At 37.2% G+C, this 17,571-nt stretch overlaps 1 protein-coding gene across 2 annotated transcripts in view; it reads left to right on the plus strand.

Moving 5' to 3' along the window:
- The window catches only part of kifap3a (kinesin-associated protein 3a), a 204,630-nt gene that overhangs the window by 29,981 nt on the left and 157,078 nt on the right, over positions 1-17,571 (plus strand). The window contains exons 3-4 of one of the 2 annotated variants that reach the window (XM_073063254.1): positions 9,151-9,305; positions 14,132-14,200. In XM_073063254.1, coding sequence (XP_072919355.1) covers positions 9,151-9,305; positions 14,132-14,200 — 224 coding nt within the window. The remainder of the gene's footprint in view (positions 1-9,150; positions 9,306-14,131; positions 14,201-17,571) is intronic. The other variant, XM_073063255.1, reaches the window with a different exon arrangement.

The raw sequence follows: 17,571 nt of genomic DNA on the forward strand, positions 1-17,571 counted from the left end.
ATCATTTTTCATGATCGAGTATTCAACAAGATATTATTCTGGAAAGTCTAATCTTATCACTCTTCTAGTGTCAGATTATAATACTGTATTTGTGATAATGTAGAGGTAATTGTGTTTATTGGAGCTTGTAATTAATGGTTTCTAATGGGAGATGGTAAACACTGTCAGATAATTTGCATTTTATTTGCATTGTTAGAAAATGGGGCATGGGAATGTATTAGCTGTTTAGTTTTGGCATCACAAATGAAGTTTCACTTTTCTAAGAGCAAACCAAAGTAATTGAAAGGGTGAGGTTCCCTGATGTCTTGGACGTGGCAATGTTTCTAGCACAATTGGGAGGGCAAATAACTAGAAATGATGTCAGATGAATAGATATGTGTGTTTCCTAAAAATGCTGTTCTATTTTCATTGATGCCCAATAAATGCTTGTAAGTAGTCATGCATTTTGGTTAAGAGTCCTGCATCTGATTTATTTTTGCAAATAAAGTGAAGCAAAAATTGCAGCTGTTTATACCAAAGAGATTGTGACTAAACAAAGAGCATAGATGTTTATGTATGTACACGTGCAATAGAGCAGAACAATGAAGGATGTGAAAAAGTAACCAGGAGATAAGTAGAAGCAGGCATGTTCTCTTTGATGGAAAACCAAAGTTTTAAATTTAGCATCTAATTTTCTCAGTAGTTTTAAACCACATGGGATTCACGGTAAGTTATAAACGAAATTATCTTGGTCAGAGGATAGTGGAGGATGGATGCTTTTCTGACTAGAGTTCTGTGATCAGTGCTAGGACATAGTGTTTGTGCTATAAATGATTTTGATGGAAGTGTAGGTGGTCTGATCAGTAAGGGCAGATGACATTGAAATTGAGATTTTGTATAGTGATGGAAGTTGTTACACCAATAAGAAATTTGGGTGGAGAAATTGCACATGCAATTTAATTCAGACAGGTCTGAGGGTTGCATTTTAGGACACCACATGCAAGTGAAAGTATGCTGTAAGTAGCAGGATCATTAAGAGTACAGATGTAAATGAGATATTGGGATGGAAGCCCATAGCTCTCTGAGGGTGGAAATAAAAGTGGCATGCATATCTTCACTGAGGCCTAGACAGAATGGACAGGAAGAGGATGTTTCCTATAGTAGTAGAGTCTAGGACGAGAGGGCACAGCCTCAGAATACAAAAATATATAAAGATAGAACAGGGATGAGGAGAAATTTCTTTAGCTAGAGGGTAATGAATCTAGAATTCATTGCCACAGATGGCTATAGAGGCCAAGTCATTAGGTATATTTAAAATGGAGGTTGATAGGTTCCTTTATAGTAAGTGCATCAAAGGTTACAGTGTGAAAGCAGGAGAATAGGGTTGAAAGGAATAATAAAACAGCCATGATGGAATGGTGGAGTAGGCTTGATGGGCCGATGGCTTAATTCTGCTTCTATGTCTTACGAAGTAGGGAAGTCATGTTTCAGCTGCATGGAACTTTAGCTAAGGTACACCTGGAGTACTGTGTACAGTTCTAGTTGCTAAGCTACAAGAAGGATGTGGAGACTTTGAAAAGCATGCAGAAGAGGCTTACTGGGATATTTCCTTTATTAGAGAGTGTTGCTATGAGAAGAAGTTGGACAAATTGTCGGACACTGAGTGGTGATTAGATAGAAGTATGCTAGAAAAAAGTGAGTGGCATGAAGAGGCAGAGATTGGGCGGGTAGATTTTTACTCCGAGGTTGAAAATGTCAAACACTAGATGGCATAGCTTTAAGTTGAGAGTAGGAAAAGTCTAAATGAGATTTTATGGGGAACCTATTTTACACATTGAAAGATAAGTGGAACATGCTGCTAAGAAAGACCATAAGATATAGGAGCAGAAGTAGGCCATTCGGCCCATTGAGTCTGCTCCGCCATTAAATCATGGGCTGATCCAATTCTTCCAGTCATTCCCGTTCCCCTGTCTTCACCTCATACCATTTGATGCCCTGGGTAATCAAGAACCTATCTATCTCTGCCTTAAATACACTCAATGACTTGGCCTCCACAGCTGCTAGTGGCAACAAATTCCACAGATTTACCACTCTCTGACTAAAGTAATTTCTCCGCATCTCTATTCTAAAAGGATGTTCTTCAATCCTGGAGTCGTGCCCTCTTGTCCCAGAATACCCTACCATGAGAAATAACTTTGCCATAACTAATCTGTTCAGGCCTTTTAACATTCTGAATGTTTCAATGAGATCCCCCCCTCATTCTCCTGAACTCCAGGGAATACAGCCCAAGAGCTGCCAGACTTTCCTTATGCGGTAACCCTTTCATTCCTGGAATCATTCTCGTGAATCTTCTCTGAACCCTCTCCAATGTCAGTACATCTTTTCTAAAATGAGGAGCCCAAAGCTGCACACAGTACTTCGTGTTGTCTCATGAGTGCCTTATAGAGCCTCAACATCACATCCTTGCTCTTATATTCTATACCTCTAGAAATTAATACCAATATTGCATTCGTGTTTGAAGCAGAAATAACAGCAATGTTTAAGAAGTACAAAATGGGCATATGAATAGGTAGGGAATAGAGTGATATAGACTGTGTGCAGGTGATGTGCAGTTTAAGATAGCACCATGGTCAGCATAGTCGATAGGCCAAAGGACTTGTTTCTCTGTGCATTATGTTCTAATGTTATTAGTAATTCTTTAAACACTTGAGTTAGGTAACTGAAATGTTAAAAATTGACATCATATTTTTAAAGAAAGATTGCATATCCAGAAAACCTATAATCCTCATGCATAAAACTCTTGAGGCATAATATAATGGAAAATTGGGCTAGTGGCTTGCCTGAAGTTATTTCTTTGTCTCCTGTTTCCTCATCTCCTGTTACTCCTTTGTAATATTTTAAAATTTGAGGTCTGGTATTACAAATGTGTCAAAAGCTTTAACCTCTTTATCACTTCACCAGGAATTTCAGAGCCTCCAGACGTCAATATCTGATTTTGGATGCTGATTCAAAGTTCCTGGGGCTAACTTTTTGCATTTCTCTGTATGAGTCCCAAAATTTGATGCTGCCATTGCTTTATACAACTGTCAACAGCATTTCCTAGCTGGTTGACAGTGCTGTTGGTTGCTCATGGATTATTGGATGGATTTGTTATGAAATTCAATGCGGCAGCTCGTATTTCAGCAAGCTTCCCCAATGACAGGCTGAAAAGCAATCCTATGGAAGTAAATGGGATAAGTTGGCTACAACGAGAAAGATTAGTAGAATTTTAGCTTTTTACTAAATGAAGTTAAACTTTTAATGTGTAATTTTATTTAATCCAGCTTTTTAGCATTTTTGTTTTTATTGCAAGTGATTTTCAATATTAATGAATTCAAAAATATTTCCAATAAACAGTGTGAACTTCTAACAGCTACTGATATTCTGGGCATGATCGAGAAGTCCATCAAAGCCATTTTGTCAAACAGTTGTTTTTGTGCTGAAGCAGCCTCCATGCTGCACTATGCCATGCTTTTTTTTTGGTGAGAACAGAGCTCTCAGTAGAAAGGTGTGCCTGGGCCACGTTGAGGGAAAAAGCAGGCAGATGGTGTCTAATCAGAGTGGGGCTTTTCTCTGTTAACTTTAGTTCATTTCCCTACTTTTGTAATATTGCCCTATTCTATGCCCACCTCAGCCCCTTTATGACTATAAAGCAAAGATGGAATTAATTGTTATGAGAAGGGTTGGAAAACTAGGAGCAGTCGACAGTATGTATATAATTTTCCAGATATATATTGAGGTGGGGGGATTAATCAAGGCTGCAAGTATTATTTGTAATGGTGTGGATTTAAAGTATTTTTTCTTTCTCTGCCAAATTCACTTCATTGTTGCACAAGAAAAGGTTCCAGCATTCCATTTGCAAAAGCAACTTTCTGCTCTTGCAGTGCCAGAAACTGTATGTGGTGATCATTCATTGATTACTTCACAGAGCTTTATCTGGGTGGAAAATGGTATTGCATTGTCTGCAGACCTCTTGGGACAAAGAAAAAACATTCAAAAATTCTTGGCGAAACCTTCAGAGGATTGGAAGGAAATGAAATTTTGACCAACCATGGTGGCTTTTAAGTAAAAGCTAGCTCTTTGCTGACAGTTGAACACACATTTTTTTCACGGTTAACCGTTTGCAAATATATATTACACACTTTGTTGAAATATTCTGTGTCATGGTAATTAATCTTAATAATCCAAGTCCAATATAGCTAATGTAACACCATTAATCTCTTGTTATCTTTCAGTAGCTTATCACCTAATTCAGGTAGTATACGTTCTTAGGATTATCAAAACATTAGGTTGGTGGTTAAATCTTCTGGCTGCAATGTTACTAATTTGAATCATAGAATCACTTTAATGCAAACATATTATTCATTTTTGTAAATGTAAGAAAATTAACAAATTTTTTATTTTTTTTTGGATCTATGAGCCTCCATCAGTTTTGAAGATTAACTTATGAATCTAAAGTGTTAAAAGCCTATCTACACAGAAAATATTATTATGAAATAGATGAATTTATATTGCAGAGGCTTGAACTTTGGATTTTGATCATAATTTATGAAAGATTTGCTCTTTTAGTATGAAAATCTATTGACTTCTATTCATCATGTCCGGATATTTTGTCTCTTTGTTTTCAGCTGCAGATAATTACATGGTGTCTGCTTTGATAGTACAGTGGATTCCGATTAACTGGCACACATCGGGACTAGTTTAGCTCAATTAAGTGACTCCCTCAATTAGCCGAAGCTTCATCAAAATAGTTAAAAAGTTATAAAAAAGACAAGCTACCAGTTAACTGAGAAACAAATTGTATTTAAAATAAATATAGAAGAAATTAGAATACCATGAATACCACCACAGTACTACTATAAAATTGAGTTGGTTTCTAATAGTTATCAGTGGAGGAATTCATCCAATGTATGCTGTCATGTTCCTTTGATCACTGTAAATGAACAAAATCAGCACAGACACCTAGTTCAGATAATGGACTGCCTTCATTGCCTAACTGCATGAGGTAATGCTGTAATTTAAGAATACATTTTAGATTATACCAATAGTACTTGATTGGTGAACTATCCATTCTTAGTGTCTTAAAGAATTGCATAATGTTTATCCCAATAACCAACAGTTTTTTTTATCAGTTCCTGACATATTTGAGCAACACAACACAGTTTATGATACATTGCTTTCTTTAAACCTGATAGTGTTGTGTGTTTGTAGCAAAAGGAACCATCCGGTGCAGCACGATAAAAAAGGATAGCTTTTAATTTGGTACAGTAGGGTAATTTTTTTGGATAATGTCAGATCTTTTCTTGGCATCTTGGCAAGGATCTGAAAGTTTTTTAAGTCAAAATAAAAAGCAAAATGATAAAAACCACAGCTTTTTGAATCGGCATCCATCACCCCAGATGGATAACGTAACACAAGCACACGCAACTGACGCCACTTTAAAACTTTTAGCTCTCTGCGTGGTGTAGTGTCTAATAGCCATACAATGGCAAACAACTGACACTAGTTAGAAATTGTTTGGCAGCAGCCTCCTGTCCTAATTAAAAGGTATAGTGTCCCAAATAAATAAAGGGAATCCTGGTTATTTTCTTAATTAGGTTTCATTTAGTTTTGTGTATGTTATTTAGAGATACATTGGGCAATAGGAAATGTAATTGGCCCTTCAAGCTGAGCTGCCCAGCAATGCCCAACAGCCCTGATTTAACCCTAAAGTAATCACGGGATAATTTACAATGATGGGAGGAAACCGGAGCACCTGGTGAAAACCCACTCATTTCAGGGGAAAAATGTGCAGAGATTCCTTAGAGAGTGCCTTAATTGAACTCAGAACTGCTACAGTCCAGACTGTAATAGCATCAAGCTAGCTGCTATGTTACCGTGGCCCATTTTTGTTCTTTAAGAATTGTCCTAAATAAGTCGGTGCGTCGATTAACCGATGACCCATTTAACTGGAATTCACTGTACTTGTAATGAGATTTAGTTGTTTAAAATCTGTTTTTCTGAACTGCTAAATATAAATTTTTGGACTATTTGAATCTTATAAATTGTAAGCAATTGGACACTTCAACAATAAATTTGAAGCTGCTAATCCTAGTTATCATACTTAATTGTTAAGGTAATTGAAATAAACATTTTTAATTTATAAGAGATTTGGGTCAACAATCATTTTGCCATCCATGACTTAGTGACTGCTGCCAGGTATTAATGAAAAAGTGAGGATTATTAATAGTTGCAAAATATTAAAAAATAAAAACCATAAGCCATTGGTTTGTTTATATAGAGAAGACTAGTTGATTCAAGTCATGGAATCTTTAATTGATTTGCAGTGTGATTTTGGGAATATCAGCTTATCCTTGAAGGATAATAATGTAAACTGCTAATCACAATCTATAATTTTTTTTTATCTTTGACATGGAATCAGCATTCAAAATTTGGAATTTTGGTTTCCTCTTGAATTTTGGGTTTCGTGCTCAAATGTGGATTATTTGAATTTCATATAAATGGTGATTCTAGATTTTTGGCAACCTGCAAAGGAGGCAAGAAAGTTATGCCATCCGTTTATTATGAAATTTGCACAATTATCATGATAACTTGTATGGCAATCAAGGCCTCCAGTTTGCATTTATGTACTGCATAAACTAGTTGTTCAGTAGTACTGCCTTTTTACACTTGGTCATTTTAGATAAATTTTGGCAGGTACGCAGAAATAGTGTTTTAAGTAGAAATAGGCTTTTAAGTAGTGCATTTTAACAGTTAACCTACAAAGTGCAATTATAAACTTTGAATGTTGGAGCGCCATATGTATTGGAAGTGAAGAAGCAAATCCTTTGACAGAAGTTCATTGTTTTCCAGGTTAGCTTAAGTTGGCTTAATACCAAGCTTTCATTGGATCTGCCTTTCCTTCTAAAACAGTGAAAATTTGTCTTGGGCTAGAACAGTGACACAGATTCTCTGATATCTGATATTTTCCATTTTTCTCTCTCGCTGGAGTCTATTTGCACAAAAAGCCAAATCCTTTGAGATGTATTACAAAATTTGCTGGAAAACCATGCTGTGTATTTACTTATGCGCAACTTGATAGCAGGTTCAAACAAAGCAATAATTTGCAGAAGTCTTTAGGCAGTTTCAGGACTACATTGGGAAGGGGGTGATGGAGAGTGATGAATAGAAACTGCTTAAACTGCATAAGGTATTTTTGAAAGGGTAATATGTTGCAAATAATAGATGTTATTCCTCTTGGGAACCAGCTGCTATTCTTCATTAGGGAATATGGAGTAAATTGGTGGCTGTCAGCATAATGGCTTGGAGTGGTAGGTGGGCTTTAATTCTGCTGGCTTGGAGGAGGTATTGCTTAATAAATGGTGTGGTTCAATCATGAGAGCATGCATCCCTCATGGGTAGAATTGTTTGATTTTCCCTGAAACTTCCAAAGGCATCACACCCAATATTGTTGTACTTTTCGACAATCTCTAATTCCTCACCTATGCTTATGTATGTTTATCGGTCCATGTGTACCAGGTGCCACTGTTGTGTCAACTTTTCCTTCCCTTTTTGTAACAGATATGCAGAACAGAGGAGGTTATTTGCATTAACAAATGATGCATGGCACCCAGTACTCGAGCCAAGTTAAAAGGTTGTGAAGGTGTAATATTGTGCAATCTGCAATTTTTCCAAATTGTAATTTAGGTAAAGGCTTAGTACTTGCATACTAATTACCATCAAACCACTCTGCATTCAATAGTACATCTTTGAAAATAGGGACCGGAACTTGAAGTGAACTAGTCATCTTGGCACTCTGTTATGAATTTTGCACTTTATACTATTTATCTATATAATTTTATTTTCAGCAAGAATCTGGGAATAGATGTGCATTAATGCTCTCCAGTAAATATTTTGGGATGGTTATCGTGACAGCTCAAGTGATTTTTTTTTTTCACTGTTTAAAAAGATGGATCACAGTGACCAAAACTACATCGTTAAGAGTTTTAGTTTTTAATAGACGAAAACAATATGTTGCCTTAAAACATGAAGATAGAAATGTGTTGTCAGTTTTGTAAAGCTAATAGTGAAAGATTGATTTTGAGATTTGTGTACCGTAGATGTCGGATTATAAGCCGCTACTTTTTCCCCACATTTTGAACAGCTTTGAACACTGCGGCCTTTACTACGGTGCGGCTAATGCATGTTTTTTTTCATGCCGCCAAAAACATTTTGCCTCGTAACAGTAGACCAATAAAATTGATGAGTAGTTCACAGAGGTCCAATGAAATTGTACGATAAATCAAGCGCACTTTCACAATTAAATTATTGTAAATCAGTCATTTGTACTCACCCTCATCAACATGGAAAACACTCGAAGAAAAGCATTGTGCTGCCTTTATGGCAGTTATTTAGTTTATAATATTTTCGCTTAGTAATTCATTTGTTAGTAATTTCTAAGTTAGAAGTTTTCTGTACTACATCCTGGGATGCTATGACGTCACACCCGGTTTTGCCGCGTCTTGTGGGAAATACCGGTTTGCGATAAACGGTAAGGTGGGGGGGGGCGAGCGAACGCTGCTTTTAAGTTAAAGGCGATCAATAACTTTTCCTGGTAGGCTGCAGTATATATATTTTTTACCAGTCGTTAGGAGATATTGGAATGTTGTTCAGTAAAAAAGTATACGCAACTTAATTTGTGTTACCGATACGTATGTATATTTAAAAGTAGCCGCGTTACAGGCACGGTTCGAAAAAAAGCATTTGCAATATGTATTTGTTTATGTTACCATATGGATTTAATTAAAAGTTAAAAAATCCTCACGTGTAATATCTTTCTGTGTAAATATCTCATATTACAACGTGGGACACCTGCGGCCGAAAATCCGGTGCGGCCTAAAATCCGGTGCGGCCTGTACAAGTACAAAATTGATTTTCTTTCTAAAATTAGAGCCAGCGGCTTTTAATCAGGTGCGCTCTGTAGTGCGAAATCTACGGTATTTAATAAAGTTGGCTTTACAACTGAATTTTCCTTGTCTTTTACCCATAAGTAATGGACTGTACTATTGACTTGTATTTTATCATGATTTTCTCATTCCATATTATTGTATCAGTTGTTCATGATGTTGATTTCTTGCTCATTGTTGTTTTCAGTATTCGTCTGAAAAGCCTGAATGCTAACACTGACATTGCATCGCTGGCACGCAAGGTAGTAGAAGAATGCAAGCTCATTCATCCAAGTAAACTAGCAGAGGTTGAACAGCTGATCTACTACCTTCAGAATCGCAGGGAAAGTCCTCAAGGAAGAGGTAGCAATTTACCAATGTTATCTGTTTGGAATTAGTCTTTGTTACATAAGTAATTACAACTAGCAACCACAAAGATTTGCAAAGGTCTCTTGTTATGCTGTTTGTGGCAAAATGTACAAACTTAGGAATATTTTGATCTCTTTAATTGACATTCAGAGATCAAGTCCCCACAAATCCTTGTAAGTCCTTGTTAAAGTAATGTGAATTTTCAATTGGGGATGGGTTTTGATATTTAATACTGTGACATTTTGTTATGAAAAGTGGCTAAATCCTTTTGATTTCACATTAACATCCTCTTTAGTTTACATCCAAAAGAGTTATGTATATGTTATGTAGGACTGGATGTTATTTGCACTCCTGAGACATAAACTTTTACTTAATTGCTGCCCAGGTGATCTTGGAAAGTAGTAGGGAAGAATGATGTGTCAAATTGAAATCAAAGAGATTTTGGTTAGTTAAATTCATGAATTCTGCTGTCATGGCCTTTTCTTCATTTTAACTAAAAGTATTCAAGGAACCAACAGAATAGACTTTAACCAAAGGTCATTCAGCTCAGTTGCTAAAATTGGTAAACTGCATTTTGTTGATTACTGTTTGAGTCAGTAGCTATTTTAACCCACCACAGTCCCTGAGCAGTAGAGTGGCTGATGAAAAATTGGGAATAATACTGTGGTTAATTTTGTTGGGATAGACAGGAGTACATAACTTGGTGTAGATTGGTTCTGGGATATGGTATATCATAGCCATAACAGAAACATGGCTGAGAGAAGGGCAGAATTGCCAGCTCAGTATCCCACGATACAGATGCTACAGGCTTGACAAAGGAGGAACAGGTTAGAGAACAGGGAAGTTGCCTTCTTGATAGAAAAGAACATAACAATAGTCATTAGGATATTTTTGGGGGACTATCCAGTGAGCTATGTGGATAGAATTTAGAAATAAGAAGGGGATGATCACTCTGATGGGTTATATTATATGTTCCCAATAGGCATTAGAAATTGGAGGAGCAAATAAAGTATTTGTATAGATTGCAGTTGGTTTTAAACATAATAGGATAGGATTGGTGGGAGATTTTAAGTTCTGTAATATTGACTGGGAACCATAGTTTGAAAAGTTTGGACAGAGTGGAATTCATGAAACGTGCCCAGGGAAGCTTCCTTTATCAATATACGGGAGGGAGTGCAAGACTGGACTACCATCTTCTGGCAAATGAGGTATGTGGTGAGCACTTCTTTTGGTTTTAAAATAGTTATAGAAAAGGTATGACAAGTTCACAGGTTAAAAGTCCTGAACTGGAGCAGAGCAAATTTTGGTGCCAGTAGGTGGGATTTTGCAGTGGTTGATTGGGTGAGATTTTGATAGAGAAAGTAGCATCTCCTGAGTGGGAGGCCGTGAAAGGTGTGATGTCAAGAGTTAATGGCCTGCATGTTCCTCTTCAAAAACAAGAAAATCAGCAAGATGCTGGAAATACAAGCAATACACACATAAAATGCTAGAGGAACTCAACAGGCCATGCAGCATCTATGGAAAAAAGTAAACAGTCAATGTTTCGGGCCGAAACCCTTCATCAGCACCCTTCATGATGCAGTCTTGATGAAGGGTTTCAGCCTGAAGTGTCAACTATTTGCTCTTTTCCATAGATGCTGCCTGGCCTGCTGAGTTCCTCCAGGATTTTGGGTGAGTTGCTCTTCAACATTGTTTAATGTTATTTCTGATACACAAGTGTAAAGAAAAATGAAATAATAGTTACTGTTATTCAGATGCAGCCCAAAAAAATACAAGATAAAGAACACAATGGTAAAAAAATGTAATAAATATAAGTATGTAAGATAGATTCTATACATAGGTTGATTGTATGTCCATAATGTAATGCTAGGCATATGAGTGTCTGTAGAAAAGGTAACTGACAGAAAACGATATAAGAGTGTTGGTGGGGATTGTGGAAGGGTGGGTTAGTGGATGGAGGTGTTGATCAGCCTTACTACTTGGGAGAAATAACTGTTAGGGTGAAGGGCAAGGCTAGCAAGTTCAGGGAACACTGGTTGACAAAAGATTTTGAAGCTTTGATGAAGGCAAAGGAGACATATGCTATATGTGAGCAATTAGAAACCAATGAATCTCTTGATGACTTGGGGGCTTTGCTGTTGCTTGCTTGGAGGGTGGAGAGTGCTGATACTTTTTTTTTGCTGAAGTAAGTGGGGGAGGGGGGTTGCTTATTTGCTCTTTGTGCATGGGAGGGGGAGTGGAGGGGCTTTGGGGTTCTAACGTTTTTACTATCATTCATTCTTTGGGGCATGGTTGTTTTTGTGGATGTCTGCAAAGACCAAGAATTTCAGATTGTATATTGAATGCATTTTCTGATATTAAATGGAACTATTGATTCATATGAGTGCATTTAAAAGGGAAATAAGGAGGTTAAAAAGAGGATATGAGAAAGATCTGGCAGGCAAGGTGATGCAAAATCCCAAGAGATTCTGTAGGTTTGGTAAGTGTAGAAGAGTGGCCATGAGAGAATATGTTCCTTTAAACAAATAGTATGGATGTCTGTGTATGGAACCAAAGGAAATGCGGAGATTTTTAATGAATGTTTCTCTTCAAGTTTTACTGTGGAGAAAAAAATGGATGCTAAGGAAATGGTGAAATGAGTATTGTTGTCTTGGACTACATACAAGTTAGCAGGGAGGAGGTACAGGAGACTTCGAAGAGTGTAAAAGTGGATAAATCCCCAGGGCCAAATATGGTGCTTCATCAGAGCTAGTGGGAAGCTTGAGAAGAAATTGCAGAGGTACTTGCAGAGATTTTTGCTTCATCTATGGCCACAGGTGAATTGCAGAAAACAAGGGAGTGTCTAATGTGGTACCATTGTTTAAAATCCATAGCAGAAACAAGCCAGGAAACTACATGCTGATGAGTCCAATGTTGGTTGTGGGTAGAATCTGGAAGGGATCCTGAGAGATAGCTTTTAGTTGGCTCAGTGGTAGGAAGTAGAGGGTGATAGTCGAGAATGGTTCCTTGGACTGGAAGCCTGTGTCCAGGGGTGTGCCATAGAGGTCAGTCCTAGTTGGTGTTTGTAATTTAAAAAAATATATAATATAGTATATGAAAAATATATCTATCTATCATATATATTTAAAGAAAATCACTTTAAGTAAGAGGCCACTTTTCAAATAAAAGCTTGATCACTTTGTAGGTATCTAGCTTAGTGCATGATTAAGCAAAGATAACAAACAGGTGCTATTAATCAATGACATAAGTTGCATGAACTAAGCTGGTGATGCAGAAATGTGTGTAGAAGGAATCAAACTGGGTGAAGGACAATCAAACTAAAAGTTGAGGGTGTGGCAGATATGACCGTTTAACCTTCAAATCATCAATTCTTACACCATGGCAAAAGTGAGCATAGCAACAAGACTCAAGGTGATCATTCTATACCAGCAAGATCTCTACAAGCAGAAATTTTGCAGCCGACAGGAGTTTCAAGATGTGCTGTCCGAACTTTTCTGAAGAAGCACAAGAAAACAGTCAAAGTTGAGGACCAGAAATGTGGTGGTCAGCCACGGAAACTGAGTGCAGCTGATGAGAGATACATCAAATTGACATCTCTTCTAAATCAGAAGCCCATCACTGCTATTAGCTCTGAAGTCTCAATAACTATTGGAACTGAAGTACACCCCTTAACAGTCTGGAGAAGTCTTGTCAGAAGTAGTCTTCGTGGAAAAGTTACTGCCAAAAGCCATTGCTCTGAAGTGGAAACAAAGCTATACAGGAAAACACCAAGACTGGGGTGCTGAACTGTGGCCGCAACTGCTCTAGACTGACGAGTCAAAATTCAAAATTTTTGGCACAAGCAGGAGGCATTTTGTCCGTAGAAGTGCTAGAGGGCAATACATGGTGACTGCAGCCAGCAATGAAGCACGCTGGAGGTTCCCTGCCAGTTTGCAGCTGCATTCTTGCAAATAGAGTAGGTGATCTGGCCAGAATTAATTGAATCCTCAATGCTGAAAAATGCAAGCAGATTCTCATCCATCATGCAATACTATCAGGGAAGCATCTGATCAGTCCCATCTTCGTTCTGCAGCAGGACAATGACCCCCAAGCACATGGCCAAGGTCACAGAGAACTATCTTCAGCGAAAAGAAGAACAAGCAGTTCTACAACAGAATGGTATGGCCTCCACAGAGGCTTGATTTCAAAATCATCAAGGTTGTCTGGGATTACCTGGAGAAACAGAAGCAAGCGAGAGAGGCAAAATCTGCAGAACCGTAGTAAGTTCTCCAAGATGCTTGGAATGGTCTACCATATGATTTTCTTATAGAACTGCATGACAGCGTACCTAAGAGAATTGATTTTAAAGGCAAAGGGTGGTCACACCAAACACTGATTTACCTTTTTTTAACTGTGTATTGCTCTTTATAGTTTTTTTTGATATTTAGAAACTTTTCATTTCATTATTTTTGAAAGCATCTTCACTTTACAGAATTTTTTTACATGCGCTTAAGACTTTTGCTCTGTGTGTCTATGTGTATGTACATACTGTATATACTCTTAAAGAACAAATACTAATTGAGAAAATAGCCAGAACACTCTTTGTTTATTTGAAACGCTGTGACACTTAATTGGGGCAGGAGACTGTTGTCAAACAGTTTGTAACTAGTGTCAGTTGTGCACACTTGTGTGGCCATTAGATGCCCCACTGATTAGAGCAAACAATTTTTAAATAGAATCAGTTGCATATATTTGTGTTCAAAAAGTTGTGATTTCTGTTACTGGTAAGTTGGTGAGAAATAGGCAGTAAAACTGAGCTGTTTCGCTTGTTGTGATTTCAGGCATTCAGTCCAGAAATAGAGGGAGTGAAAATGACACGATTTCACTAATTCAAGTTAAGAATTATGAAGGTATCGACAATTATCTTGAATGTTACAATGAAAATTTAAGTTTGGAGGATGCAACAGTTTCTAACTAGCTTCAGTCTTGACACTAGTTTGACTTCAGAGTGAACAGATTTTTAAATAGAGTCAGTTACAAATGCTTGTCAGTGACAAATTAAAAAGCAGTGATTTTTGACACTACTTCATACAGGAAGGCAATGAAGGCAGTCTATTATCTGCACTAGGTGTCTGCACTGATTTTATTCACTTACAGCCAATCAAAACATGGCAGCATGCACTGTATCATTTCCTCCGTTGATAACTAATACAGAGTTTTATATTAGTGTGGTAATATCGACAGTGTTCCAATTTGTTCTGTATTTCATTTAAATACATAATTTGTTACTCAGTTAAACAGTTTTTCATTTTTAAACTATTTCCATGAAACTTTAGTTAATTGGGGCAGCCGCTTAATTGGGTCAAGATACAATGCTCCCGATGTGTGCCAAATAATCGGAATCCACAGTGCCGTCAGTGAAGATAGCATGTAATTAAATGCAACTGAGAGCAAGGAGAAAAATATTCTGATATGATAAAGAGTATTCAATAGACTTTAATATTAAAATATTATTTATATCCTTAGCCCAGATACCTAACTGATGAAGATTTCTCTTTAATTTTTCATAACCTTCTACACTGTCAAGAGCACCTCCTGTTTTAGTAATATCCTCAAGCTTTCTAACAATATACGTACATGTGCGCCCATCCATACCACGCCCATCTCTAAGTGTACGCACACGCACATACGTGTATATATATATATATTGTTAGAAAGTTTGAGGATATTACTAAATATAGGTGGTGGTCTTGAGAGTGTAGAAGAACATGAAAAATTACAGGAAGATTTTGATCAGCTAGGTATTTGGGCTGAGAATTGCATATGGTTTTCAATCCAGATAGATGTGAGTTATTGCATTTTGGGAAGCTTGATGCCGTTATATATATTTGTGAGGATGTACTTAAAGTATTGTCTAATCTGCTCTGATTGTACACCTGACTTGTCTTCAGGGTAACACCCTCCCCACCGTGAACTGATTACCACAGCAGTATTCTGTTGCTTTCAGATTTATAACAAAATTCAATTACAAGAGTAGATATAGGCAGCAGCATGGAAACTTTTTATGGCCTAGCCTAAATCACATGAAAATCATACTGAGATGGTTAAATTTGTCACAGAAATGCACAAAGCAGTGGTTTGCAGTAAATCTTTTTGTTAATAAGCATTTGAATTTTAAATGTGTAAATCAAAGCACCAAACTAGATCAAAATGAGGTTAATGATATGACAAGACACACAAAATGCTGGTGGAACACAGCAGGCCAGGCAGCATCTATAAGGAGAAGCACTGTCGACGTTTCGTCAGGATGTCCTGATGAAGGGTTTCGGTCTGAAACGTCGACAGTGCTTCTCCTTATAGATGCTGCCTAGCCTGCTGTGTTCCACCAGCATTTTGTGTGTGTTGTTTGAATTTCCAGCATCTGCAGATATCCTCGTGTTTGCTCTTTAATGATATGACCTTGTCTCCGGATTCTACATGATATAGATTAACAGTGAAACCTTGTTTATAAAAATGAAAATTAAATAGTTTGTTCAAAATACATTATTTCATTGCTGTTTTGTTTCTATTTTTAGCAACATTTTGAGTTGCTATGCAGGTCTATGTTATAGCTGTTCGGTATACAGAAATTCGCCTTTACAGAATTCACAAATTGCTACTCAGGCATTTGAGATACGGAATAAAATATGATCTCATCAAATTTATGTGTAAAAAGAAACTGAATACAATTTTTTTTTCTTTACTCATGTGCTGATAGCACAGCTTTATGTATTCAAAATTGTGATAGGGTCCGTTTTCTCGGAATATCAGCTCTCCCATAGCTTAAGGATAGGCTGTACTGCGATCACATGTTTTTAATGATCTTAGGCTAGGATACCTTGACAAATTGATGTCTGTAAATCTGTTTCCTTGAGTGGTTGGTTTTTGAGTGTGTAAAAACATTGGGAGAAGCCTCCTTTCTGAAGAAGCTGAATATGTTTAGATTTTCTCATGTTGCTTCCTAGCCGGTTAGAATAGTTTCTGATATGATGCTATAGATTCCTATCTAGACTTGTATTCATTAGTGTCTACTCAAAATCATCTTGATTCTAGTTTAAAAAAAACCTGCTAGAACTCATTGCAAAATTGATGGACTGCATTAATCTGTGTCCTAGCTTCATCACTGTTGCATTGGCATTAGTTATTTGAGTATAAATATTGGAACAAGAATTGGCCGTAAGTCCCTAGATCTTGCTCTTTCTTTTACTGAAGTAGTTGGTGATCTGTAACTGAATTCTTCCCAAATTTGTCTTGTGTCTCTTAGTACATTACGTAACAAAAAAAATCAGTCACTAGTTTGATGTTAACAATTTGCTTAGCATACTTGAAAGGCCTGTTTTTAATCTCCTCTTGTCCTGATCTCAATGTTCCCACTTAATTTTTTTATATAGCTGCTCGAACCAATCATTGCTCTGAGCAGGAAATTTTTACACGGCCTGAAAACTGTGTGGCACTTTAAATAGACATAATATGAAAGAAAATTCCAGCTATACAGCAACGAAGGCTATATGCGCCAGAACATGTCAGTTATCGCATGCCCACGAAGATCAGTGGGAACAGTGCCTGATTTCCAGAATTAGCTTCTGTTGCAGTATGCTGTCAGCCATCCCTATTATCTTGAAAGTCCTTCTGAATTCTAGGAAACATAGCTCTAGTTCCTCTAATTTCTCCTTTCAGAGGTTCTTATTTCTCCTGTTCTCCTTTGAAGGCCAATCATCCTTCCTATGACCTGGCATCAGAAATATTTTTCTGTGCTCCAAGTATGGTTTAACCACAATTTTTTTTCAGCTGGAGCATAATTTCTCAAGTGAAATATGTTTTTTTTTGTCAAGCAGGCCTTCACTTTGGCAGCCTTGATTTTTTTTCTGTCTCTGCAATGTCTATGAAATGTTATTGACCTGTGTAAATGGGCTCCATGATCTAGAAAACATAGAAACATAGAAAAACCTACAGCACAATACAGACCCTTCAGCCCACAATTCTGTGCGGAATATGTATTTACTTTAGAAATTTCCGAGGGTTACCCATAGCCCTCTATTTTTCTAAGCTCCATGTACCTATCCCGGAGTCTCTTAAAAGACCCTATTTTATAAGCCTCCAGCACCATCTCTGGCAGCCCATTCCACGCACTCACCACTCTATGCGTAAAAAAAATCTTACCGCTGATATCTCCTCTGTACCTACTTCCAAGCACTTTAAAACTGTGCTCTTTTGTGTTAGCCATAAGATGATCCAAATGTTT

Source organism: Hemitrygon akajei, chromosome 12 (genome assembly GCF_048418815.1).
Source record: "Hemitrygon akajei chromosome 12, sHemAka1.3, whole genome shotgun sequence".
Classification (NCBI taxonomy): domain Eukaryota; kingdom Metazoa; phylum Chordata; class Chondrichthyes; order Myliobatiformes; family Dasyatidae; genus Hemitrygon; species Hemitrygon akajei.